Source organism: Ursus maritimus, unplaced genomic scaffold, assembly GCF_017311325.1.
Source record: "Ursus maritimus isolate PB19 unplaced genomic scaffold, ASM1731132v1 scaffold_28, whole genome shotgun sequence".
NCBI lineage: Eukaryota > Metazoa > Chordata > Mammalia > Carnivora > Ursidae > Ursus > Ursus maritimus.
In genome coordinates, this window is record NW_024425341.1 from 8,078,052 (window position 1) to 8,104,556 (window position 26,505).

The 26,505-nt window shown below is 42.9% G+C and overlaps 1 protein-coding gene across 1 annotated transcript in view; it reads right to left on the reverse strand.

Annotated features, from left to right (window-relative positions):
• UNC5D (unc-5 netrin receptor D) overlaps positions 1-26,505 on the reverse strand; it is a 102,292-nt gene that overhangs the window by 19,636 nt on the left and 56,151 nt on the right. The window contains exons 5-8 of the mRNA XM_040643172.1: positions 23,799-23,967; positions 21,935-22,162; positions 13,326-13,475; positions 6,901-7,065 (exon numbers count right to left, since the gene is read on the reverse strand). Coding sequence (XP_040499106.1) covers positions 6,901-7,065; positions 13,326-13,475; positions 21,935-22,162; positions 23,799-23,967 — 712 coding nt within the window. The remainder of the gene's footprint in view (positions 1-6,900; positions 7,066-13,325; positions 13,476-21,934; positions 22,163-23,798; positions 23,968-26,505) is intronic.

Below are 26,505 nucleotides of genomic sequence, written 5' to 3' on the forward strand. Positions count from 1 at the left end.
GGGGGGGGGGGGTGTCCACAATTGTCAGCCTCCTACATCCAGGGAGATGTCAGGTGACAGCAGGATTAAACCTCCCCCCCCCCCTTGGTTCTCAGGGATAGATCTAGAATCAGTAGGAAGAATCCCCCAAAGGACAGATTTCAGTTCAGTATAAGGAATGACCCTGTGATAGAGCTGACCGAAGACGAATGGGCCAATCCAAGTTGCTGGCTGGGCAGGTAACTGTCAGGAAATCTACAAAGGGGAACTGATTGTATATTGATCATCTTTAAGTGTGTGTTGCCCCACCCTGGTTGTGAAGTGCTGGTAAGTTTATGTGGACCAACAGAATTTTAAAGCCTGAAAAGTATCCGATTGAATCATTCCTGTGACTATGATAGGTTACAAGACAAGGGATTCCGCAGATGTCATTAAGGCTTCTAATCAGGTGACTATGAACTGATCAAGAGAGATTTTCCAGGGTCAGCCTGACCTATTCACGTGGCCCTTAGAAGAGAGAAGAGGCAGCTCTTATCTGGGGGCATCTCTCCTGCTGGGCTGGTAGAAAGCTAACAGCAGGGCTGTGAACTGGCTATAGAGCGGGGGCAGGGAGCTAGGACCTGAGGGCATCCCCTAGGAGCTGAGCGTGACCCCGGTCCAAGAGCCAGCAAGAAAATGGGGGACCTGCAAGGAATTAGATTTGGTCAACAATCCAAATAAGCTTGGAAAAGGACTCTGAGCTCTAGGTGAAAACATGTCCCCAGCCATCACCTTGATCTCAACCTTGCGAGATCCTGATCAGAAAACCCAGTTATGCCATGCCTGGACTTTTGACCTACAAAAAATGTGAGACAGTAAATGGGTACTGTTTAATCCTGTTAAGTTTATGGTAATTTGTTATATAGCAAAAAAGAAAATATAATAATAATATAAAGAGAATTTAGCCTTCGAATTTGAGATGGGGTTGAGGGACTAGTTAGGACTGTTTAAAGTCCAAGGAACCATCCTTCATGTTAGGAATGTGTCCTCTTGTATTTTCCGTTCAGCTAACATGTGCCATTTCTGAACTCTTCTGCGATCCTGCCCTGAAGCTTTTTTCAACCTTAACACCTCTTCCTACTGTCGGCACCACAGCCATGAGAGGCCTTCTTGGCAAGGGGCCAGGCTCACATGGCTCTAAACCTCAGTGAGTCTTGTGTCTTCAAGAATCTGTTAATTGAGGAAGCTCGTTCATGCAGAGATCTTATTAATGATCATATGTTTTGTGGTTCCATAGCCATCTGACATAGTTACATTTTGAGGGCTGCATCTTGGAAACAGTGCCTTAATGCATTATTTCCAAAAGGGTATCTCAGAAGACGTTCCAAGAAAGAGCAGATCTCTGGTCAAATACGTTTGAGAAATGCTGCATATTATAGCTTCTGCTTGGAAATTCAAAGTAGATATTATCATATTAAATAGATTCTACTGATTTTAGTTCTACTCCCTGGAATATTATAGAACAACACTCATCAAAATTCTTCTAGTGTTTTGTATTAGTGTGGGGTAACAGAAAAGCATGGTTGGTTTTCAGAGGCAGAGGGACCTTGCTTTGGGCTATGATTTGATACTTCCTAGCTCAGTGACCTTGGGTACTCCATGACATCTGTCCAATTTCCTAATCAGTCTTTTGGCAGCTTTTATAGACACCACAAAGGTTATGAAATGTGGTGAAAATTACCCAGGTACTTTGTAACATGGCTGAAACTAGAAGTCTGATTTTCTAATACCTATACCAAAATTCATTTCTCTACAGCACCTGCTTCAAGACAAGCAGGTGGTTAAGAAAAATGCTGAGCGTTATTAGATTTATGCTTCTGGAATTAGCAGCAGGAAGGGCTTCCTGGAGGAGGCATTTTGGTTGGCCTTGAAGGATGAATAGCTATTGATGGAATAGAAATTGAGTGGGTAACTAGTGATTTTTGGCAAAATGAACAGTTCTTATTCTGATATGTTGGTTACAAAATGAATCAACTCAGACTTCTTGCTATATGAAATAGGTTATGAGGAACAACATTTTTTTAAATTTTTTTGTAAATAGAGTATTTTTTTATTTTTATTTTTTATAATAATTTTTTATTATGTTATGTTAGTCACCATAGAGTACATCCTTAGTTTTTGATGTAAAATTCCATGATTCATTATTTGCACATAACACCCAGTGCTCCATGCAATACGTGCCCTCCTTACTACCCATCACTGGGCTATCCCATTCCCCCACCCCCTTCCTTCTGAAGCCCTCAGCTGGTTTTCCAGAGTCCATCGTCTCTCATGAAGGAGGAACAACATTTTTAATCATGGTTTGTGAAATTTCTCCTAGCCTTTAAAAATGTAAATTGAAGACCGTTTCCTTCAATTTCCTGACTTAAGGCAGGAGGATGTACTTTAAAAAGATAGTAGAAACTGTAGAGAGGAAAAAAAGGAATTCTATGCAAGATAACATGGGAGCTGTCACTGTAAACCGACACCAAAGGGTGTTCCCATGTGAAAAGGTGGCTTGCCAGTGAAACTGAAAACACTGAAAGTAGCCACAACAAAGGGCTGCATAGACAGAGCTGGCTTGTGCAACCTCTCATGGCATCTTTGGGTGGACCAAGCTCACCAAGCTCTGTCTTTACCGTTGGCAGAAGAGAGACCACCCTGATCCACAGTCTTGAGGACAGAAGTGGTAGGAGTTCAAAGTGAATAAAATATTGGAGGAGACTGACTCTTAAGTATTTTTTCTGTTTTCGATACTTTGATAAGTGGGCCCCCATCCGTCATAAAGTTTCCCAATTTAAATATTTGCCACGCATAAGGATGACACTTTATGTAACATTTATGGTGCATTCTAAAAGACAGCTGGGCCAAGTAATAAGAATCCTGTAGATACATCACATTTCCTGATTGTTTAAATTAAATATGCAGAGGAACAGCAGATTTTCATGCTCTGCACATCTGAGATAAGAGGCTGCTACTTGGCTAGCTGGGGAGTGTAAGTCAATGAGAAATTCCAAGTATTCTGTCTATTTTGCGACAGACAAATCATCCCCCAACCTTCCACCACTTTTGGAAGAAAGATAAGAGAATTGCTTGAAGGGAAAATTGTAACATGCAAGTTTCCCATTTAAGTTCTTTTTACCAAAAAAAAAGAAAGGAAAAAAAGTATTCTCTAATAATATTACTTTAACAAGGGATGATGCCATAAATTACTTAGGGATTCTGCCCTCCTCTTCGATATTAGTAAAATTATTTTGCTTTACTCCGCAATTTTCCGATCGGTGATACAGTTGCTTTTACAGAATGTCAGTTGGTGGTAATCGTTTGGTAATTTGGTGAGGTTGCACTGAAAGAGAACCACCTGCTTCTACGGATGGACACAATAATGGTCACTCTAAAAAACAGAAAAAAATACGCTATCTTGATCATGGAAATAATTTTTAAGTTTGAGAATGACATGAATGATTCTATTTATTTGGAAAGCCATTGAGATGAGACGCATGAAGGAATGTGGTGGATGGGAGGCTAGACATAAAGAACCAAAGGCCTTCAATGAGCATAATCACTGTACTGATTCAGACATTTAAAATAAATATTATCTTATATATACAAGGACCTACATACGTATATCTTTTACCTCTCATGGTTCCATCGTTAAATTCATGAAACAGACGCTAAGATGATACGTTAAAGTAAGGTAGGAAGTTGGAGCTCTGAGCTTAACAATACAGGGATTTTTTTTTTTTTTTGAGTGGGGAGAGGGACAGATACTTAAAATTCAGACATCTATTGAAAGCTTCAAAAGATTTATTTCCTTACTATTATTCTTATTATCTTTAATCAAAGAAATCCTATTACTAACTTATTAAAACCAGCTAATGCAGGGTCTTTCAGCCTAGAGGTCATAAAGTGTGATGCACTTACTGACCTATTATTCCCGACTCACTGACTGATACAAGTTCATGTCTGGAATGTATCTTGTCTCCTCTCCAGGTAATCCCAGTTTCTTAGCACTTTATGTATCCTAACTTTTTCTGGAAGTGTCTACCACAAAAATTCAAGTCATTTTTAGGGAGAAGAGGATACTTTGTATTCACCACATCTATTGGTAGATGTACACTTCTGGCAGGAATGAGACAGTCCTGGAGTTGGAAAGAACGCGAGCGATCGATCATTCACTGAAGACCTCCCTTTCCAGGCAGACTGACACGTGGGAAATCTATTCTATTCTTGAAAACCTATAGAATGAACACTTATTCTAGCCCATCCCATCCTTCTGCAGTCTTGAGGAAAGAACTTCCCAATTTTCACTCTACTTTCATACTCAAAGACAGAATTTTTGATGCTGTGATGTTTGGCACTAGTGCCTAAGCCCCCCAGAAAGAAGGCTTACATTATGCAGAAGGCCCAAAGTCAGTATTGCTAAATTAGACTTCCCTGACTGGGATCCGGAAGTAGTCTAGTATGGAAATCCAGACTTTGACCTTGACGTCAGGTATCTCAGTTGGGAACTCTGGCTCCCCATTACTGGGTTTATCTATCATCTTGGTTGACCTCTTTGAGAATGTTACATCATGCCAAATTGTGACAGTATAGTATTTACTCCACAGAGCTGGATGGTTACATGTGAAAGTGCATGAAATGGTACCGAAATAGAGTGGCTTTCAAAAGTTTTTAATTTTCTGCTGACAAAATAACAGATTTGCCTAACAAATACAGTTTATTACAAAGAGATGGAGATGCACTGGGCCAAATGCCAGCAGGAACACTTGAAACAATTAATAAAATCCTTCCAGGATCGAAAGGGTTAATAGAGCTTCTAAAACGCATTGGCCTCCAAACTGGATGGCGGTAACCCAACAGTGAGTAAGTATCATTCGGAGGCTGGCTTATTATCGAGAGATAGCGTGGTGTCGTCTTTTTCGAGGCATTTCAAAGTGATCGTAAGCTTGCGAAGCATTAGACAAGGAAATGGAGAGTAAAGGGTAAGATTGTGGTTATTAGCTCATTTTCCTCTGGTGTACTTCCAAAATTTGCTTAAGCAAGGAGCACAGGTATGAGGCTGTATCAACTCTATCACAGTCCTTTAACATGGATTCCTGTGATAGCAGAAGTTGGTCCTCACCATCGGAGTGCCTTAAAAAATAACAACCCTTTAAACCTGGAATTGTTGCATAGATCTGTGATCAGACATTTAGGGCAGTTTGCACCAGAGGTTATCTTTCTGTCCCGCCTTTTCATGCTTGCTTCTGAACACCAGAAGGAAAATCTGCTTGGATTTTCCTTTTGTGTTTATTTTAAAACTTTCCTGTGATTTTTTTATTTTACTTTGAAATGTATTGTGTTAAATATGCCACGACTATTCAAGAAAGACTCTCAAAATATCCTACCCTCCGTTTCTGGATCTACCTTTCCCATCAAAACTACTTTAGCGCACAATGTTAATTGGTGATAATGAATGCAAATACCGTACAAACATGTCAGCTAAGACAGCTATCAATTTTGAGGCACAATCCTTTGGAAAGCCATCCGCTCTTCAGAAGAACTATTCAGGGAATTAGCAATGTTCATTTTGCATAAACAATGAATTGAAATGAGAATGGAGTGAAGTGATAATGCTATAAGGCTACAGGTTTTCAAAGAAAAAACCCCCCTGAATTGAGTGGTATGTATATAACATTTGTTAAGCCTTCTGCCAAGCCTGAATGAATAAATACATATTATTTATATATTGGTACATAAATACGTATGTGTGCCTGTACACATGCATATATATATTTATATATTCTACTGATGAGCAATAAAATATGTTTTTCTACACTAGCCAGGGATTACCTTACAATTGCTCAACAGAAGCATCACATGCTTCCCCTGATTCTACCCCTCAGCTACTCTAGCCCTCTACCCTCAAATAACCATTCAGGAGGGAATGCCATCATCTCCTCTCTGAGCCAAGTCCACAGCCATGAAGACATTCAGTGGTTTAGGCAAATCAGAGCCATGGCGGAAATCAGGTGTCTTTTTGCAAAAGTGAATTCTCCTCTGACTCCCATTCTAACTCTGCCCTTCAATAATGATAGGACCTTGGACAGTGTCCTTTCCCTCTTTGCACTTGCATTTCCTTACTTTGTAGAATGAGACTTCGGTCTACTCTGTTGTACATGATGGCATCAATGAATCAGATTCAATTGAAACAGGGCTATGCAGAACCCCGAACCTGGGGGCTAGGAGACATTGTAAGACAGCAGGGTACCAAGGTCCTGAAGACGACTTCTGGAAAGCTGGTCAGAACCAGTAGAGGGGTGCCTGGGTGGCACAGCGGTTAAGCGTCTGCCTTCGGCTCAGGGCGTGATCCCGGCGTTATGGGATCGAGCCCCACATCAGGCTCCTCCGCTATGAGCCTGCTTCTTCCTCTCCCACTCCCCCTGGTTGTGTTCCCTCTCTCGCTGGCTGTCTCTATCTCTGTCAAATAAATAAATAAAATCTTAAAAAAAAAAAAAAAGAACCAGTAGAAAAACAGCCCCATGGTGACCTTGTGCCTCTTCATGGTTTATGTCTCAAATGTACCATCAGCCACCAATGAATCTCAGGAGATATTGCAAACCTGCAATGGACGATTAGATTGTTTGTGGTTTTGTGTTTAAAATGCCCTCTACCAGTTCTTTCCCCAAAGGGCTCTCCACGGAGCCTAAGCTCTGATGGGTTGAGTTTCTCTGCCCAACGGGAAGCTCAGTTCAACCCTCAGCCTGAGGAAAAGTTAATCTGCCCTTACCGGTACCGAGGATTAAGAGCGAGAGCATTCCGAAGCTCTTTTAGACCCTGTGTAGCACGACTGAAAGAGGCACGTTGATCTCCGGGTCTTGTCGAAATGGAGTCAAGTGGTCCCGCAGACCAAGGACTCACCTCCAGGATGGATGTCTGCACTTGGAGGATCTGTTCATGGCCTTTGAGCTGCCGGATGCAGATTTTGCAGGACAGCTGGGTGGTGGTGGGCGTGTAGCGCTCCAGGGAGAAGGCACAGTGCAGGGGCTGCCTGTTACTGCACCACACGCGGGCGAATGGGACTTCCTGCAGGGAAACGGGGGAGAGAAGAGGGGTGTGGTGTGCAGAGCCCGGCTGAGATGAGTAGAGACTAGGAGAGACTGAATCGCAATAATTATGATGATAATGATGACAATGATTGCAGCAGAGATAACTGCCTCGGCGACTTTGGTGGAATTGTAGAAATAATGGTCCAGCATATGCCAAGCAGCACAAAAAGTAATTAATGTCAATTCCAATTGATAACATTTGGATTCCAAAACCACAGCGCAAGAACTCAGATTTCACTTGGTGACACATACAATTAGGATACTATCAAAAATTAATCCTCATGGTTTTCCACGAAAAAAAAAATTCGTTGGAACACTCCCCTGGTCCATCCTTCTCCCTAAGCTTGGGGTAGGGTGATATCTTTTCCCTTAAATGAAAATTATGCTAAAGAACTGACTGCCCAGAACGTACCCCAACACCACATAAACTCCTACAGAATTGTGTAAACAGAACACGATATTGCTAATGTACCCAGCATAAAAATCATATCTACTGATGATCACACACACCCCCCAGAGAGAGAGACAAACATATGAGGCTGCCCTGAACAGTCCAGTTTGCCACCTCCTCATTTACTCAGTTCATCCATTCAGCAAGTAAGTGCATGGTGCCTGCTAATGACCAGACGCCGTACAAGAGAAACAATAAGAAACTAGGTTCAGTCTCTACCATAACAGGACTTACAGACAATTGAGTGGCAAAAGCAATTTTTGCTAAATGGGGGGGGGAAATAAATCTATATACATCAGCCTTTTTCCCCATTACTACTCAGTGTCTGCCACTGATTAGACTGTGGTCAGGCATGTGACTTTACAATAATGCGAACTAGAGGTCACTCACTGATAGTCTTTCATCTACTAAAAAGTCTCTCCTTCCTACTCAAATCAAGCTGAGATTCTTGGCAGTGACCATGTATGACCAGCTTCTAGTAACATTCATCCTCCCCTTTTTATCTTTTTGTCATCTCGTTAATGTGCTCTTTTTTTCCTGTTGCTATAAATATAATTTTTTGGAGGTTTGATACTCTGAAGTGTGACTGGTGATGAAGCCATCATGTGTTAGAAAATGGGGCGCCATTATTAAAATTCAATCTACTCACTTGGAAGAACTAGGAGTTACCTAGTTCTTCCTGAGCTCTCATGGGCACGTTGCTTGTTTCTTTGTTTAGTTTTCTCTACTGGAAGTCTCACAGATCTGGATTTTGGATGCTTCCTGGGGGGACCAGCAAGGAGGGATGTCTCTGATTGTTGTCCACGTGAAGAGAGGAGTGCTAGCTGTAGGAGTCGGAGAGAAGAAACTCATGCCCTAAGCCTACCACATATCCCAGCAAGCAGTATAAAGGCTTTGTGGTTTTGTTTCATTTGTTCTGTGGAATTTTCATCTCAAGAAGCAGAGAGGAGTGAGATGGGTTGGTGAGGTCCCCCAGCAATCTTTGGAGGAAGTAATTTTCCCAACATTCAAAAATGACTTTTCACCTATCCCAAATTCTACACCAGATAAATAATAACATGTATTTACAAGGTCTGCCATTTCTTCTTATTGTCCAACCTCACTCTAATCGTGCTTCTCCCCCCAAGGCTTCTTCCATTTTGTAAGCCATGGGTAGCCCTTACTTCATTATCTCGGCCTCCAACACATCTCTCTCCACTTGCTGACTCTTCGAGATCCCATCTGCTCAGAGACGCCCAACTGCCACCTCGCTATGGAGAACTCCCAACAGCTACATCTCTGGAATTTATCTATTATCAATCACTGACATTATACCCCTAATCACTACAAATCATTTTATGTGGCTTTTACTTTCTCCGACAACTCTACCTTTTCAAACCTGATTATCACCATTCACTGTCTCGTCCTTCTCTAATTTTCCCATCGCCATTAATGATCCTCTTCTCTCCTCATTAGAGCTAACTGTAGTGACCTACTCCCCAATCTCCTGCCTGCATTCTCTATGATACCGAGCTAATGAGGGGGTTAGGGCTTGACTGGAGAGGGAAACAGGAAGCAGCTGATTGGTATTCTTCAGGAAATAGCATTGCAATGTCTCTTTTACCTCTAATCATGAGCGGGGGTCACTGATGTGACCAGATCGCCTGGGAACTCTGCTCTTGTTACAAGAATCCTTTGCGATGGGGCCCACTATGGCCGCCTGATGCCTGCCACATTAAACAGAGTCTCCTGCCTGGTGCTGCCATCATGTGTTGTCCCATCTTCGTTTTAACAGCCCTCAAATGAACGCTCCTTCAAACTAGTACATTTTTTATAGTTCCTTTGCACCACCCCCTTTCATGAAAGAAACTGTAACATAGGGCTCCATGGTTAACAGGTTTTGCCTAACTGAGAAAACTAAGGGGACGCCTGGGTGGCTCAATCGGTTAAGCATCCAACTCTTGATTTCAGTTCAGGGTCATGATCTCAGGGTCATGAGATCGAGCCCCGTGTCAGGCTCTGTGATAGGTGTGAAGCCTGCTTAAGATTCTCTCTCCCTCTGCCCCTCCCCCCACTCTAAAAAAAAAAAAAAAGAAAGAAAACTAAGAAGGTTTTTATGTTCTTAAACGGATATTTGAGTTATTACAATGTTGCATAAGTTCTTAGGCGGCAGGGCCAGAGCTGAATTCAAGGTCCTGCTCTTAAACTGACCTCCATGTTGTGCGGTGGATCTGAATCCTTGATAATGCTTCCTGTCCTAAAAAAAAAAAATGGTACTGGCCATTTATTGAAAAGTATCTTCTCTGGTATAATTTGCTACATTTCTTATATTTTCTCCGGAGAACGCTGGCAGAAAGGTAAGAGAGTTATGCCCACTGCAGAGAGAATCCTCCCTTGCAGAAAGCCATGAGAATCAGCACACACGCACACACACTCACTCACTCTCCTCTCTTTTCTCTTTACATCCCACTGCACACAATCAAAACATTTTAAAAATCTGATTTTAAGACCGTATCAAAAGAGTATTTCTTTTTTATTGTTGGCTTGAGTAGCAGCTGCCAGGAGGGCCCGACAAAACATTTAAAAGTAATAGAATTAGAATAGATTAGTGTGTTGTCAGGGCAATCATCTTTGCTTTCATTTATTAAAATAAAAAACTATCAAGATGCTCACTGAGTGAGAGGAATGATGTGGCAAGTAATATGGGAGGACAAAGTGTAGCAAAGTTATGGGTGTTTAAAGAATTCCGGAAATGTTTTCATTTTCATTCCCATTATAATTAGGTTCCTAGCAGATGGAGAGAATGTAAATCATATCCTAGCAGGAGACAGACACTGGGTTCCCCAAGACACAAAAGCATGCTGAAAAGACAGCTGCTTTTATCCTAGTGAGGTGGCAGCCCAACTTCGGGTTTTGTAGGATTTAAAAAATAAATAATATTTTATTGTATACTGTCTAATCCAGCTTCTCTACCCCACAAGCAGCCAGAAATAGCAGAACGCGTGATTCAGTAGCACCCAGGTCCCCGTAACCTATGGCAGGCAGACTTATTTACCCCCTAAACGAGGTCTGATAAATCTGTGGAGGGGATCTCTAACTGTGGTCAAGTCTGCCTGAGAAGAAGGAATACTTGGTTTTTCGGGGTGGCTGGGTGGGGGGGGACTAGCCCTGTGGGTTGTAGCACAGCGTGTTGTCAACTGTAATCCTCCCGAAACTAACCCAACGAGATTTCAAAGCCAGCTGGTCTGCCTGTGCACGGGGTTTCCGCACATAGCTCTGGACCCAGCCTTGACGTCACACCATTCTGAAAGCGTGCCTTGTGCAGTTGGTTGGTGTCTGATGGGGCAAACGTTCTCTGCAGTGGGTATCTCCCAGGCCTGAAAATTCCTGGTAAATTCCACCTTTCCCAGAAGAAGAAGGGAAGGTTTCCGAGGAGAATAGGCTTTGGGTCCCAACTGGAATATGTCGCTTCTCAGATTCCTGATCTGTAGTTAGAGAGTGGGGGAGAGAGGAAGACCAGAGGTCTTCCATGCCCAGAGCTGGAAGATGACAAAAGATGACAGGGAGATTTACCAGTTGAAGGAGACCTATAAATGATGTCGGGAAGAGTGAGGTTTTCTGTCCCTGCAATAGCTCTCCGTTAGTTCCCATCCACTAAGCCCTAATGAAAAGCCATTCTCTATTATCCACGCCAAGTTTATCAGTGCACGTCCTGTTCCACATGAGGTTCAAGCGGGAGGAACACAAACCCTCCCCGAAGTGCTTACAGCTGATGCCTGGGGCAAGCGCAGCAGGACCATTAAGCGCAGCACCGCATGTATTCACACAAGCTAGGGGATTTCAGTGGTGACAGGGGCAAGACAATTGGCGGCAAGGAGGTGGGGGGGGGAAGGAGGAACAGAGCAGAAAGCCATTTGTGGGTAAGAAAAATGAAGTGGAAATGCAACTCAGTGGCAAACCTCCTGGTGCAGAGAAAATTAAATTATTTCTCAGCCTTCCAAGACTCTTTCAAATTATGCTCAATTACAGAAGGCAAATATTTATCCATGTTCACAACGTCCACGCAATCCAACCCCTCCCGGCAGTAAAGCTTATTGCGTTTCCGTGGGAGCCAATGCCCTTCGGCTTTGGCTGGCCCTGTCGCATGCTCTGAGGTCCACAGGCTCTTAGCCCCCAGCGCCTTTCCCGCCCGGGGCTCTCCTTGGAATTCCTGGTGTTGGAATTTTTGTTTAAGGGCTGGTGCAAGGTTATGGTCCTTCCAGCTGGTTTTTTTTTTTTTTTTTTTTAATCTTTAAACATTAAACTTAATAGTTACTTTGGACGGAGGCACCAGCATTAGATCCAGTGGCATGATGCCTTTAAGCCTATAAAGATTAATACAGAGGAATTTCCATGACTATCAGGACCTGTTTTAACAATGCCCTGAAGTTCAATTTGGTCTGGAAACTCTGAATCCTGCTTTCCTGGACACAGAGACACCTAGGTCTTAGAACATCATTAACAATCCATTTATTCATAGAAAACCTCTCATCATAAGGAAATATGCTGAATGTGTCAAAAAAAAAAAAAAATGTCTGGGGCTGTGAGAAATGCTCCTGTTGCTCTGAATGCCCTGAAAAGGTACACAGAGGGGCAGTTCCCAAGGTAACAAGAGGTCTGGAAAGTAAACAGGAAAATACAACCTTGTCCAATCTGAAAACCATGAATTTTCAAAAGCGAAAGGGTTGGTGGTTCAACTTTTTTTTTTCTAACTCTCATGGCTCAGGCAAGGTCTTTCTCTGTGATTTGGCTTGTTCCCATTCTGACAAGCTGGTTTACCTCGTGCAAGTTTTTGGCTTTTGTTTTTAATAAATGCCACAAGGATGGAAAGGTTAAAACCCCACAGAGCTCTGCAGGTTATTACAGAACAAAGGCATCTGAAAGCCTCCTGTGATTCTGGATCAATCTGAGCCCACCAGAAGCTTTTCCAAAGTTAAGGACCTGTCCTGTCACCTGGAGCACAGGTGACTTTGGTTTAGGAAGCGACTGGAGACCAGCTAGCTGCTTGTGGTGACGGCACTCATCACGGGGAATTTCCACAGCATTCCGTGGCAGGGTCACACACTGATAAGAGGTCTTCCTATACTAAGCAATTACTCAAATCCCCTAAAAGTTATTCGAGGAGACGCTAAGTCATTTTGCAATGTTTTAAAATTCTCTGGTACAGAGATAGGTGAATAATAACAGAGAAATATCTTTACATATTTGTAAAAGGATTCTAAGGGGCATGAGCCTTTCTTTGGCTCCCAGCATCTAATTTCCTCTTCCCATCTTACCCAGCTTACTTGGTGGCGAGCACTTCATATATTCAGGACAAAACCTCTTGTGCATACCTGGCCAGCCAGGGCTCCCCACAGCTCAAAACTGTCACCCTTGGAAGGACTGACATCCAGACCATTCGTTGCTGACCACAGTTAAAAACCATGTCTTGTAACGACCTGGTTTTAATCAAACAACAAACCAACTTCGCTCTAAGCTGTTAAATGACCATCTCAACCTGTACTGAGCAAGAGTTTAAGTGGGGAGAGGAGAAAATTCACATTACGTGACATCAAAGCACCTTTCTCCCCCACCTGCTAGAAATCTGTGAGTTGATGACAATAGGATTAATTCCCTGGGTGTAGTCCCAACTGCTACATTTCTGTGACAGTTCTGAGATTAAATCCATATTTTTAAAGGAGGTAAGTCAAGAGTACCCTCACCAGGGTTTAGTGACAACGTACTGGTTAAGCAAAGCTATTTCTGTTAGCGGCCCATCTGGCCAGTACCTGGCATGCAGTGAATGGTTTAATTCTCCAGAGGAATGGGGGGATATCAAGGACGGAGATCTGAAGACTGAAGGTGTTCCCTTTGAAATGCAGCAACTTTGGCTCTTCCAGTAGCTGTCCACCTTGGTGCCTTTCATCTGAAACCACTTCCTAGGGGCAGGAAAGAGAGAAGAGGCATAACAATGAAGTATCCCATTTCTGCCACATTTCTTTCCATAGGCAGGTATGCTCCCTACCACGTGTCTCCTGGAAACAGACAAACAGCATGACAGACACACGCTTCTTTGATACCCCTCCTGTCCTGGCAAGGTCAGGACTGGGGAATGACTCAAAGCTGCGGACTAATAAGAATCTGGGCAGGAAGAAACAATTGTTCTTAATTATTTGCTTTGCTTAGGCTTTTAAACACACCATACCTTTCTTTTAAAACTAAAAGACCTCCCCTGCCCCAAGCAAACTGTTACACCGTTGAGTTTCCACAACTGTGTGAATTTCGTCCGCTATGACTATAATCAAAGGATGTGTTGAGATTTTTTAAAAATTTATTTATTTGACAGACAGAGGGTACAAGTAGGGGAGCAGCAGGCAGAGGGAGAGGGAGAAGCAGATCCTCACTGAGTGGGGAGTCCAACGCAGGTCTCGATTCCAGGACCCTGGGATCGTGACCTGAGCTGAATGCAGACGCTTAACTGACGGAGCCACCCAGGCACCCCGGATGCATTCAGATTTTACACTGAAAGTTGAACAGCAACTTCACCCTTTTGCCCCTCTACCCTTTCACATGTCCATCATGAATGTGGGCATTATACAATACTTAATTCTTTGGTTCGAAATAATGCTATAGAGTGCACGTATCCTATTTATTTGAGTAATGTTCATTAAAGTTATGCCAGAAGGCCAAGAAAAAAGTTGTTTATCAAGTGAGTTTTAGCTCAGAAAAAAGAATCAGATCCCTGAAGATAAATACTCCTGTATCTTTCGTTGAGAAATCTTTATAATTACATTTAATACAAACAAAATTCATCTACAATCTATTGAGCAAGCCATTTTAATCGGTTCCAAATGTGTGGTGTCTAGAATCCTATTGGAGCAATGATAAGCCAAATAAAATAACCGACACGAATTCTGCAAAAGCTTAACCTGCCGTTGGGGTGAGGCTGTTAGTGTTACTGGAGATAAGAGAGCTCCCTAAATCCATTTCTTAGACTCACCATTAATTGACTTATAATTCCCTTGTAGAGGTACAATAAATAAGAACACTGAGATCCTTTAATTATGTCTTGTAGTCTTCCCAGATTCTAAGAGATCGTGAGAAGTCAGGCAAGTAGGCTTATAAATACAATAAAACTTACATTTCAATTATCAGTGAGTAAAAGCAGCTCCCAAGGTTATCTTACCGACTCTTGAAAAACAGGAATAAAAACATGTCTTACTAAGACTCGGCTGTCCAGCTTTTACCCGTCACGTACACGTAAGCATTAATCGGTTACTAGTATCTATTCTCAGGACTAAGTGATTCCACTCCGAGGTCATTTGCTCCGGTTCTTTTAATGAGAGGGGTGTTTCTTGGGGGCTCTTAGGTCAGGCTGAACTTTCCGTGATGTTAGAAATGTTCTGTATCTGTGCTACTCAATGTGGTAGCCATTGGCCACAGTGGCTATTGAGCACGTGAAATGAGGCTAGAGCGAGGAAGGAACTGAGTTTTTCATTTTAATTAACTTCATTGTAAATATCCACACGTGGTTGGGAATTACCGTACTGAACAGCACAGTGCTAGGGAATTCCTAACAGTGTAGGACTAGGAGTTGGGCATGACAGCATGGTGGCCGGCATCGGATTGGGCTGAGTGGAAGGATCGTGGCATGGTGGGGCGGAGAGAGAATTCACTCCAAATGCTGGTTTGAGGTCTTTCCTTTTCCTTTGCCTTCCCCTTCCCCTTCCCTTCCTTCTTTTTATTATAATAATATTTTTTATTATATTATGTTAGTCACCATACAGTACATCCCTGGTGTTTGATGTAAAGTTCCGTGAATCATTAGTTGCGTATAACACCCAGTGCACCATGCGATACGTGCCCTCCTCACTACCCATCACCAGCCTATCCCATTCCCCCAACCCCCTCCCCTCTGAAGCCCTCAGTTTGTTTCTCAGAGTCCATAGTCTCTCATGCTTCATTCCCCCTCTGGTTTGAGGTCTTTTATCCATGCTGATCACTGGTTCCTTGTTGAGATTTAATGAGTGTCCACAGGAGCTATGCCTGGGCTGGACTCTGAGTTTATAAAATGAAACTATCCCCGCCACCAGGGAGCTCACAGTCTAGTGAGAGGCTCAGAACAACAGTAGGCATCTGATTATCGTATCTAAATATTACAAATACACGTCTACCGAGGAGGTCAAGGCAAGGCACGGGATAGCCTAACGCAGGTGGGAGGAGAGGCCAGGAAAAAGAAGCGGGAAATTCCCAGAAGAAGGGATATCTGAGCTGAACCTTGAGGTTACGATCAGGGATAGTCACAGGAAAAGGAGGGAGCACGCACTGGGGGCAGTGAGCAGAGTCTGCAGGAAGGTATGAGGCGAGGCAGAGCTGGGACAGGTTAGGGGAGAAAGTGAGTGGCTGGAGATGATGAAAATCAAGTCATGGATTCTCACTTGCTGTGCTGAGGACTTTGTATTTAATTTTAGAGCATGGATACTCAGGGTTTAAGGTGTGCAAGAATCTTTGGGGGACTACATCTACTCAAATGAGGATGAATCTTGTAAACCAAAAATGGAGGCCTGGGACTCCAATCACATTTCCATGCGGTCTTGGGCAGATTACCTGTTTTCTTTAGGCCTCTGTTCCTTAGCTGGGGTTATTCATGGCCAAGCAAAATCATCAGCCTGATACTCTATTAGCCTCTTTTTTGCAATTTTAGTGTGACGTTAGAAACAAGTACAAATAAGGAATGTACTTATTCAAATCCACATGAAAGCCACACGATAACACAGTGTGGGCTTTTCAAAGTATATTTGGGCTCTCTAAGGTATACCCCTTTTCTTTAAATAATCTAACTTGCCCGAATGTACAGAGAAGTAAACTGAGGTCAGAAGATGAGGTGTCTTGTGCAAGATGGCACATTTCTTAGTGTAGAGCTAGGCTATTTTAATATTTAGAAACCACACGGAGCATCATCGCACTAGAAGAGAAGCGTAGTTTTAAATCAAGAGATGAAAATTGGAAGCACACCCTTACCCCCAAAGAAAGTCCTCTTCCTAAAGGGTTAGTGATAGAGCGAAGACTCAAACAGGGCAACTTGACTGTGGTCTAGTATCTTTTTCTACATTTCCCTGCCTTTTTATATCCTATGCTGGATTTTTTTTTTTTTTTTTTGAAGTCCTGTGAAGGTCAGACTGTTATTAACTCTGTCCTGTAAATAATTTTTCACTGGTGCAAGATATATATAAAGATGACATAAGTCAGTCGTATTTGCCCTACGGTGATATACACTGCCTAAGCAGTCCCTGAAATGCAGAATGGAGAATGTTAGAAAATTTTAATAGATGTCCACTTATGATTATCGCAGAGGAAAATGGTACCTTTTAGAAATTCTGCTTTAGGGCCCCCAATTTAAATACAACCATGATTTATTTTTGCCTTTTTTTTTTTTTTAGCTTGCTTTCATCTCCACACATTGAACCAACTATATATAATTAAGAGTGTCTCATAATCTTGCACAAAATATTAAGCAATCATAGTTATTCTGTAACAAAACAAGTAATTATTAAAATGAAGAAGCCTGATAATGAACTAATCATTGTATTTATATATTTGTAAAGGCACAACTGGCTTCAGAGTTAAAGGAACTCCTGAGTATGAGCTTTAAAACACTCTCCAAAAATAATAAATTATACTTGGCACAGAATTCCCAGTTATGCCCACAACCTATTGTACTCTTTTCAGGGCTGGGCCTGGACATCTGTATTTTTAAATGATGATTCTGATGCCCAGCTGGGTTTGAGAATCAGTCATACAAACAATTCTGCTGAGCTGATTTTGAGTCACTCAGTGGACACATCACCCCAAGCGGGAGGCCTGATACTTCATTTTTCCTATCTGCCTCCTATACCACAAGGACCTTATGTTAAATCTCCGGTTCTATTGTTAAATTGATATCTGCATTAATTAAACTAGAAAATAGGGTCTGGCCAGTTTATTTCCTATAAAATGTTCCCAAAGGCTACGGTTGGTGGTGGTTCGAGTCTGCCTCCCTCCTTATTTCACACTGGGGGCTGCCAGCTATCCAGATCCTGGAGTTGTGGCCAGGAGAAGCCTGGGCTTTGTGCCTCAGTGAGCTCTTTATGTTGATTTAATGTGACAGGCAGCAATATTCAGGTGTGCTTCAGGGATACTAAAACAGGCAGGCTGAATTTACATATTTATGAGACAAAACTGTTTGAACTTAAGCATGTGTGTGTGTGTGCGCGTGTGCACACACACACACACAGACACAGAATTATGTCGCTGTGGTGTTTTCCTTTAAATGCTTTACGCGAACAATATTTCCCAAGGTTGCATTATTGATAAACACAAGAACTACATCTGGAGGAAATCCTTTGAAATTAGATTCTAAATCCACATTAATGCCAAGTAAGTAATGAGTACCGAGAGGTACTGAATAGGAGGGCTGGGAGCAATGGAGAAAAAACTAGTTGTTTTTCCTTTTTTCTTTCTAAGATGGGGCAAGCGGTTAATTCCTTGCTTTCCCTGTGTCAAGGTGTGTTTGAGCTGTGTGTGTGTGCGTGTGTGTGTGCGCGCACACCCATGTCAGACAGACACAGAAAGAAAACACAGTAACAGAAACCTAGGTCTTAAAATGTTACTGTCTTGGGGCGCCTGGGTGGCACAGCGGTTAAAGCGTCTGCCTTCGGCTCAGGGCGTGATCCCGGCATTCCGGGATCGAGCCCCACGTCAGGCTCCTCCACTATGAGCCTGCTTCTTCCTCTCCCACTCCCCCTACTTGTGTTCCCTCTCTCGCTGGCTGTCTCTATCTCTGTCAAATAAATAAATAAAAATCTAAAAAATCTAAAAAAAAAAAAAAAAAAAAAATTTAAATAAAAAAAATAAAATAAAATAAAATAAAATAAAATGTTACTGTCTTATAAATATACCACCATTCCTCAACCTTTGGTTTGAATTTACCAAAGGAGATGATGTCAGACACACAGACACACAGACACACAGACACACTGGCAGCTTTAATTATCGTGGAAACACGGGAGCAGGAAGGATGAGAAGTCATGGGTTGTTCTCTTATTCTCCTCTCACCTTCAGACAGATTTTTACTTAAAAAAACAAAACCAAAAAAACATCTCTGAGCTGATTTCACTTCCCGGAGACAGTTGTAGATGTATTTATCAGAACAGATCATCAAAAACCGGAAACTAAATGATGTCTTACCGGGTGGAGGAGGTATTTTGTTTTTGTCACTGCGAGAAACCGAGAAACCGGTACTATTATTCAGATGAAGCACCCCCAGAGCAAAGGAGAAGCCAGCACAGCAGCCCCGGCAAGAGGTACGGGGGCGGAGGGCAGGCCTGGAAAGGGACAGGGTTTCTGTTCCAGTACAAAAACCCTCCATAGGACTACAGTTTGGTGGGACCATTATGTCACCAGACCCTCACTGGTTCTAAGAGGACAGAAGACTTGGGTCTGGAAGCTGTCATCCTTCCAAGGTTTCTAGGGAGGGGGGAGATTTTAAGTATTTTATTAGCCATAACTTCAGTGAGCTACGAATGACGTCATCACGATCTTCAACCAGGCTTCTGTCTTGGTTAAGAGGACAGTCCTAGGTGGGCACACGTGTGTTGTCATTTCTTTGAGATGTGAAAGACGCGCTACCACAAACACCACAACTGTTGCAACCAAGCTTGTATCTGTTTCCAAGTCACAACGCACATTTTTAACACCGTGGTAATGGAGGCAAATTCCAGAATAGGGCATTGCTGCAGAAAGGCTTCTTGAAAGATGGCCCGTTACTTTAGATTAAGGAGTCAGGGTTCCATCCGCGTTACGGAGCATGAGTCATCACTGTATACGATATTTTCAGCCCACACCACACAAGTTGGGGGAGCTAATATTAATGTGCGAAGTCTGCGAGAGGTTCAAGAAGTGAACTGTTGCTAAGGCTTTCTTCAAGTGGAACAGTTTTAATGGGTTAGTAACTATATAATTTTCCCCTCTGATTAAATACCACATACGAAGCTGTGAAACACGTCACGTGGATGATTTGGGATGTTAAGGTGATGTAAGGGAACCTGGGCAGAAGGCCCTGAACGTGTTCACTTAAGAGCAACGTAAAAATCCAAAAGCTGGATTCTCTCAGAAACAAAACCCAGAAATGAAGACCACAGACCTCACGGTTATGTTCTGAAAAGCTACAAGTTATGTTTTAATCTTACTGTGGGCCGGGAAAGCTATTCAGCCAAGGCTGACGATGTCTCACCACCCTGGGGGGAAGCATGGCCTTTACTGCTCATGACAGCTGTCACATACATCCTGTCAATAACAAGTCCAACCAAACCCAACTTTAAAATCCAGCTTTATTGGACATGGTAGGAAAGAGAAAAAACCACTGGAGGTAAATAGATGATGACAAATGGGGTCAAGAGTATTTCTACCGGAAAACATTTCTCTAATGCAAAATTATAGTGTTTTAAGAAGTATCTCTAAATGATGAAATAAAGATATTTGGATTCAATTTAGAGGGAGAATACCATTTTCCCTAGCACTGACGAAGAAGGGTATATTACCCATAGGAAGGAGAGTGGTTTGAAAACCTGCGTTTAGGGCCTCGTTCTCGTGACTTCCACTGCAATTCAGATTCATCTGTGAACAGCTAAGCTGTTGTGGAATCTGGTGGCAATCAACAGGAATGAAAATAGATTATCCGAAAGTCACTTCGTTTTTTCTTTAGGCAAACGTCGAACTCACGGGTATATAACATACATCAGCATTACTCAAAGCGAGATCAAAATGGCTGTGAGGGCCTACTTCCAAGGCAATCCTCACAGGCACACTGGTCGGCAGTGGGTTACCCACATGAGCCCGGAGGCTGGAAATCCTCCAAGGCCTGCCTCCCCACCCCATGTTTACTCCAGTTTACTCAGCCTTCAAAATCTGGCCGAGTTACTAAACATCCGACTTGAGTCATGATGCATTCAGTGGTAATAACGACCTCAGTTCATTCTTTATTTTTGGTTGCCGAATGTCTGTTAATGTGCTTCATTTTGGAAAAATGTTCTCATTAGGGGTGGCAAAAGCAGATTAAATGATCAAATAGCCATCACAGGATGACATTTAAAGACTCGCAAGGAAGATCTTTCCTCTACAAAATGGCGTCCCTCTGAAAAGAGGCCCTTTAACGAGCAGCCACATAGTAGGTGTGCCTTTCAAAATGACCTGTGCTACTTAGGAGATAGGGCAGGTTCGGGAGCATGGGCTGGCACTGTGTCACCTTTCCTGGCTTATGTTCAGGATTCGGGTCATTGTAGCTCTTCTATTGGTAAACATGAGTTTTCCAGCTCAGTGTCTTAAAAGCTAGTTACTGAGGAAATGCTCTGCATAACGGACTTAATGATCCAGGACTGGAATAGCAGGGATCTGGGATGAGGTGTGTCAGGAGAGCTAGGCTATTTATACATGGGCAAAGCTTACACAGGCACTTCTGCATTATCCTTGCCGCTATTAATAAACTCGCACTCTTCGTGAGTAGCTAATTTAAAAGGAGTCTTACGTGATTAAAAGTACCAAAATTGGAAAGGAACCTTGAACTCTCTCTGCCCTAGTAGCCCTAATTATTAATAGACTATGTATCCAGGATATAACCTGACTGCCTGCTGATAGATAGGATTTATAATTGTTGTTCCCTAACTGTAACCTTCAGCTGGTTCAAGCAATTTTCTCACTGCCTTCTGCACATCAAATAACTTGTTCTTCCTGTGGCTCATGCCATTCTCCTTTCATGACATGGTAGCCCTTTCTCTTTTGTTCCTAAATGACATCCATGAAGGTTCACCAAGGGCTCTCAGAGATTGTTTTCCAGTCTCGCTATTGCAGTTGGGCCTCTGTTTTCTAAATTCTGACTACACTTGTAAGTCAGTTTATAATTCAGCACTGAATGTTTTCTATATGTGTTTATGTAACTAATCTCTATTCTTTAAGGTTTTATTTATTTATTTGAGACACAGAGACACACACAGACTGAGAGAGACAGAGCATGAGCAGAAGAGGGGGAGAGGGAGAGGGAGAAGGAGACTCCCTGCTGAGCAGGGAGCCCCATGCGGGGCTTGATCCCAGGACCCTGAGATCATGACCTGAGCTGAAGGCAGACGCTTTACCCACTGAGCCACCCAGGCGCCCTGACTCTTCTCCAGTGCCAAGCACCTCAGGTCCCTGGACCTCCGCACATTGTTGGACATACGGTAACACAGCTCTTGCTTCAAGAGAGGTATCCCCAGCAAGCCAGCGGTGTGGCTTCATTTTGCAGACCCTCAGCAATAGAATTCTCTGTTGGTCTTTAGGAAACCCCATGCTTTCATGACACCACAAGAATTCGAGAGGAAAGGCTGACCTGAAATGCCCAAGGGGTGTTGTCCACACAGTAGACCCTCAGGTTGTAATCCAGGGAGTTACAGGACATGCAGCCGAAAACCGCCACCTTAAGCTGCTTCACGGCACAGTCTGTGACTGGCTCTCCAGTGAGGGCGTATGTCCCGAAGCTGTCGAGGAGCACGTGACACGCAAAGGGGTCCAAAAGGCAGTAACAGGACGTGGATTCATCCTCCACTGACATCACTTCCTGTGGGGGAAGAGGTGTATGAGATTCTCTCCGCTTGGAAATAAGATGCGATTTAACAGTGACTTTGCATGGACGTAACACAATTATTCCAGAATATTTTTATTGTCTTCATTTCCTTGATGTTAAATGCTGTCTTTCTAGCAAAATAACTGCTTACATCAGGAATTCGAGAAATAGTTTTATTCGGTGTGTTGGGATTCTATAGGTTACAACAAACCTCATTTCCAGACTTCTCCTTTTTTCAGTTAATTCGTGCAGTGCCGGATTTAAGAAAAATCTTAAATATTAACACCCGACCAGCAAACTCTGTCTTGAATAAGGTCTATTTCTGAAAATCTCTTTCAATATCCTTAAGGTAATATTTATTTTCCTTCAAGTATTTTATCCTCTTTCCACCAAATTCATTCATGAGGGACCATTAAATAAATGGTTTTGGTAAGATGTACTAGAATATTCCACCTTCCCTGATAAGAACTTGGGTTTGTGTGACTGGTTGGGTAGAGCATAAATATAACACCACCTGAAAAGCTTGTGAGGAAGTGCTCAACAGAAAAACTAAAGTGGTAAAAATCAAGGCAAAGCAAACCCTAATGGAAAAGAGAGCAAAACCTGGCCCCTTTATGAAACCCACGGAACTTCATGCCCAGGAAACGTGCCCCTGGTTGTACTAGGACTGAAGAAATAGCAGGATGCATTTTCAACAGAGTACAGGCTAGTTGCAGAGATAGCTGGGCAGGGTAAATGTAATCCATTGTAGCAACTGGGAATTTTCTTCTCCTAAAGAAACAAGATTTTCCTTTTACTCGTTTTGCCTGTAGCCCCTCCTGGGGATCCCAGGGCTAGCGGGAACAGGTCATTGTGTTCCAGCAAGAAAATTCACCTGCTTTCATGCAAACTGACTTCAGACAGACATAAAAGGAATCCCTATCAGACAGATAAATCAGAGGTTTCACTTAAAATAGTAATAACAGTGCAATTGTTGCTGTGTCTGTCTCTCTTGTTGTTACCCGCCTCAAACGCTTCCTCATTGTCTTATCTCTCTTCTGCTCTCCCCTTGGACTGTATCACTTTCATATGTGCTCCTATACACAGGGCAACAGACGCTCGATAATTCTCAATGCATTCATTAATTCACCAAAATATTTTTAGCAACTACTGTGTTGCTGAACATTTCAACATGTTCTAATCCCTCTGATGGCAGAATCAGAGAGAAGTTTCTTTTATGAACACAGCCTGTGTGCCCTGAGTCGCCTCCCGATCTCGCCTCCCCATCTCCACAGAGGCCACAGGGAAAGTCATTCAGGCAGGGACATGGTCTGGGAGGAAGGAGAGAAGTAAAGGAACGCACCAGGAATGGACACATAAGGGTATGCTTCTGTGTGGGTAATTACAACTGTATCGTAAAACCAAAGAGAAGAGCTCGGGATGCTCTCTTGCTTCTGTTTTCCATTCTCAGGAAAAAACACTAGCCAATACCTTGAGGTTATTGGAAAACCCAGCCACCACCCTCTGAAAAAAAAACAAGAAAACGCTTACAGATTTCACAGCAGACTCATCTTGAAAGAAGGTAAGGTTAAATCTACCCCATAGGTGGAAGCTAAATCTTATTTTTTCAAAAGGAAGCTGAGGGTCTCACCTCCCACTTGCCCTGCTGCGTCCTCTTCTTTAAATGGATGTTCCAGTGCTCAGAGCTGACGTCCGCACAGTGTGGTATGGTCAATGCAAAGGGAGTGGTGACAGTCATGTCTGGGGGGCCACAGGTGACTTCAGGACTCAGAAGCACCTCGCATCCGTCGGACTGGAGGCTTCATGGTTGGGAAAGGGTACAAGAAGCATGTCAAGAAGGGGGAGCGTTTGAAAGAGAATTTAGTTATAGACCGGGGCTTTCTTCAGGCTGAGGAAAATGGTTTCCCAGGATTCCCTCCTGGACGGCACCACACATGCCCAGGGCTGGTCTGGGTGACAGCCATTTATCCTGAACAGCTCAAGCACGCAGACAAGTTTAGCTTAGATTTCAAATCTAGGTTTTGACAAACAAAATGACAGGTGCTTCCTCAGAAATATAGGGCAGAACAGAAGAGAGCAGAGACCTGGCTGGTGTGTCACAAACCGGCTGCTGAATCCTTATTCTTGTTGATAACATTATCAATGACCAAAGCCGAGAGCTTTGTAGGAACAACTGACCTAGTAATCTTCCCATCAGATTCCTTTCTCCCAACAACATGGTCTACAAATATTTTTAATGCTAGGAAGCGATAAAACAAATTATTACAGAACAAAGCAACCCTTCAGACATACCCAGACTGAGTATGTCACTTCTGTTTTTGAAAACATTTGTTTTCTGCCAATGCACACATAGGTTATATAGTGATAGCATAGTAGACAGTTATAGATATGCATAATTAAATACATAAATACATAGCTTTCAACTCCTTCCTATTAGTTCTAAATTTAAAGTCATTCCACCCAATCCTAGTGTTGAGACTTTTCTGTATTGTGAATTCTTCACAATGGGAATAGAGTTATGAAACATATAAAAGGAGGTGAAATTTAACTAAAGGGAAATGATATCATTGAATGTTTCTTTCAATTTCTTGTCTTTTGGTTTTAATTTCTGTCCCCAAATGGTAGGTGGGCTGGTTTATAGGCCAGCAGTCAATGAGAAGAACCCCGAAGTCTACTCATTCTTCCCTAACTGCTTCTGTGTTTTTGAACAAGTTATCTGATTTTTTTTTGGGGGGGGGCTGTATTTTCACTTGTAAGAAATACAGTGATACAGAATATAGTCCATAAAGCCATTTAGGACTCTCAGATGAACACTGCTCTGTGGCAGCTGGGACTGGTATTAATACAGAAGTTTTCTCTTACCCAACTTAGGAAGGGCATTTAAATATGTCATCCCTTGTCAAAAAAGCCACCCCTTAAGCAAGATAAAGATGAAATTTAGCACCAAAAGGTACCACCTCTTCCATGGTCTTGTATAAACAGTTTTGGTTTTTTTCTACGAGTACATCTAACATGTTATTAGTGTCTGACTTGCTTTTGTTGACATTGCTTGTTCTCTTAGAAATGGTCATACTGTAGCTCATTATCCGTAATTTGCTGCTGCCTTCAAAGTCCAGACACAGAAGTGGGCAGGGACAGCTTCTACCTACTGAATCTAAAACAGACCTGAACGTGAATGGAGGGTCCTCCCCACTCCGGGAAGCCCCAAAGATGGATTCCCAAAATTCAGTCCTCCACAGAGGCAGCCTCGGTCCAAAGTCGACAATTCTTCCCATACAACCAGGGCACAGGGGGAACTGAAAATATGTCTGCATTTCCCTTTAAGCAGAGCAGGTGAGCGAGGCAGAGGGGCTTGGAAAGCAGTGTATTAGCAAGAACAAATGCTCGCTCAACAGCCTAGATACAACAGTATACTTGAGGTTGGTGGGGGGCGGGGGGGGGGGAAATTCCAGCGTGAGCTCTAAGCAGCACGGGGTGGCCGCTCGTCTGTGGATGCCTGCCAGTGGCCATCAGAGAAGGTTAAGCGCTTTCCGTATAATTGCTGCCTGCATTCATCACAGACAGGAATAGCAGGGATGCTTATGAGTGACCGATGACAAGCTCTCCTAAAAGAACTATTTAATTGCTTTCAGAGAATCATCCCCCTTGTTGAACATATTGTTCAAACATATGGGAATTTGGGGAATTATTTAATGCCAAATGAACTGAAATCAGCTAATTAGATGAACTCTCACACTCGTGAATAACAAGGCTCCTTTCCATAATAACTTAAATAGCATTAGGAAGCAGAAGCAGAGCACATCGAGTCTCGGGCAGAGCGGGGAACGGGAGCTTTGCATTAAGCAGGCACTGGGCACTTCCCCCAGTGCAGAGGAAGTAGACCAAGATTTATATCTAAGCCTCCTACTGTGAAAACAGTGTCTGTGGGTGTAGGTCTCTGGTGAAGGAACAGAACTCAAATCTCTCCCCCCCCCCCATGATTAATAATAATTTGTCCTTCTCTGCCATCTTCTATCTATGGCAATCAGGGAGATGTACGAATACTAATGAAAGCTCTTCACACACCCGTGGAGGCAGGTGTTAGCAGCATAAGGTCACAGAGCAGTCCGTCAAAGCGAGGAGCCGCAAAATGTACCCCAAATTCCTGCCTTGTCCACAGGCTCCTGCTCTCTGTGACCAGATGTATTTTCCTTCTCTGTAACCACGAGCAGATTTCTGGTTAAGCTGCTGGCTCTCGTGACATCCCAAGGAAAGACAGGGGGGAAAATGCAGTCCCCGTGTAGTCATGGATACAGACTTAGGACATTTGAGGACGGAGGTCTGGGGAGAGAAGGCTT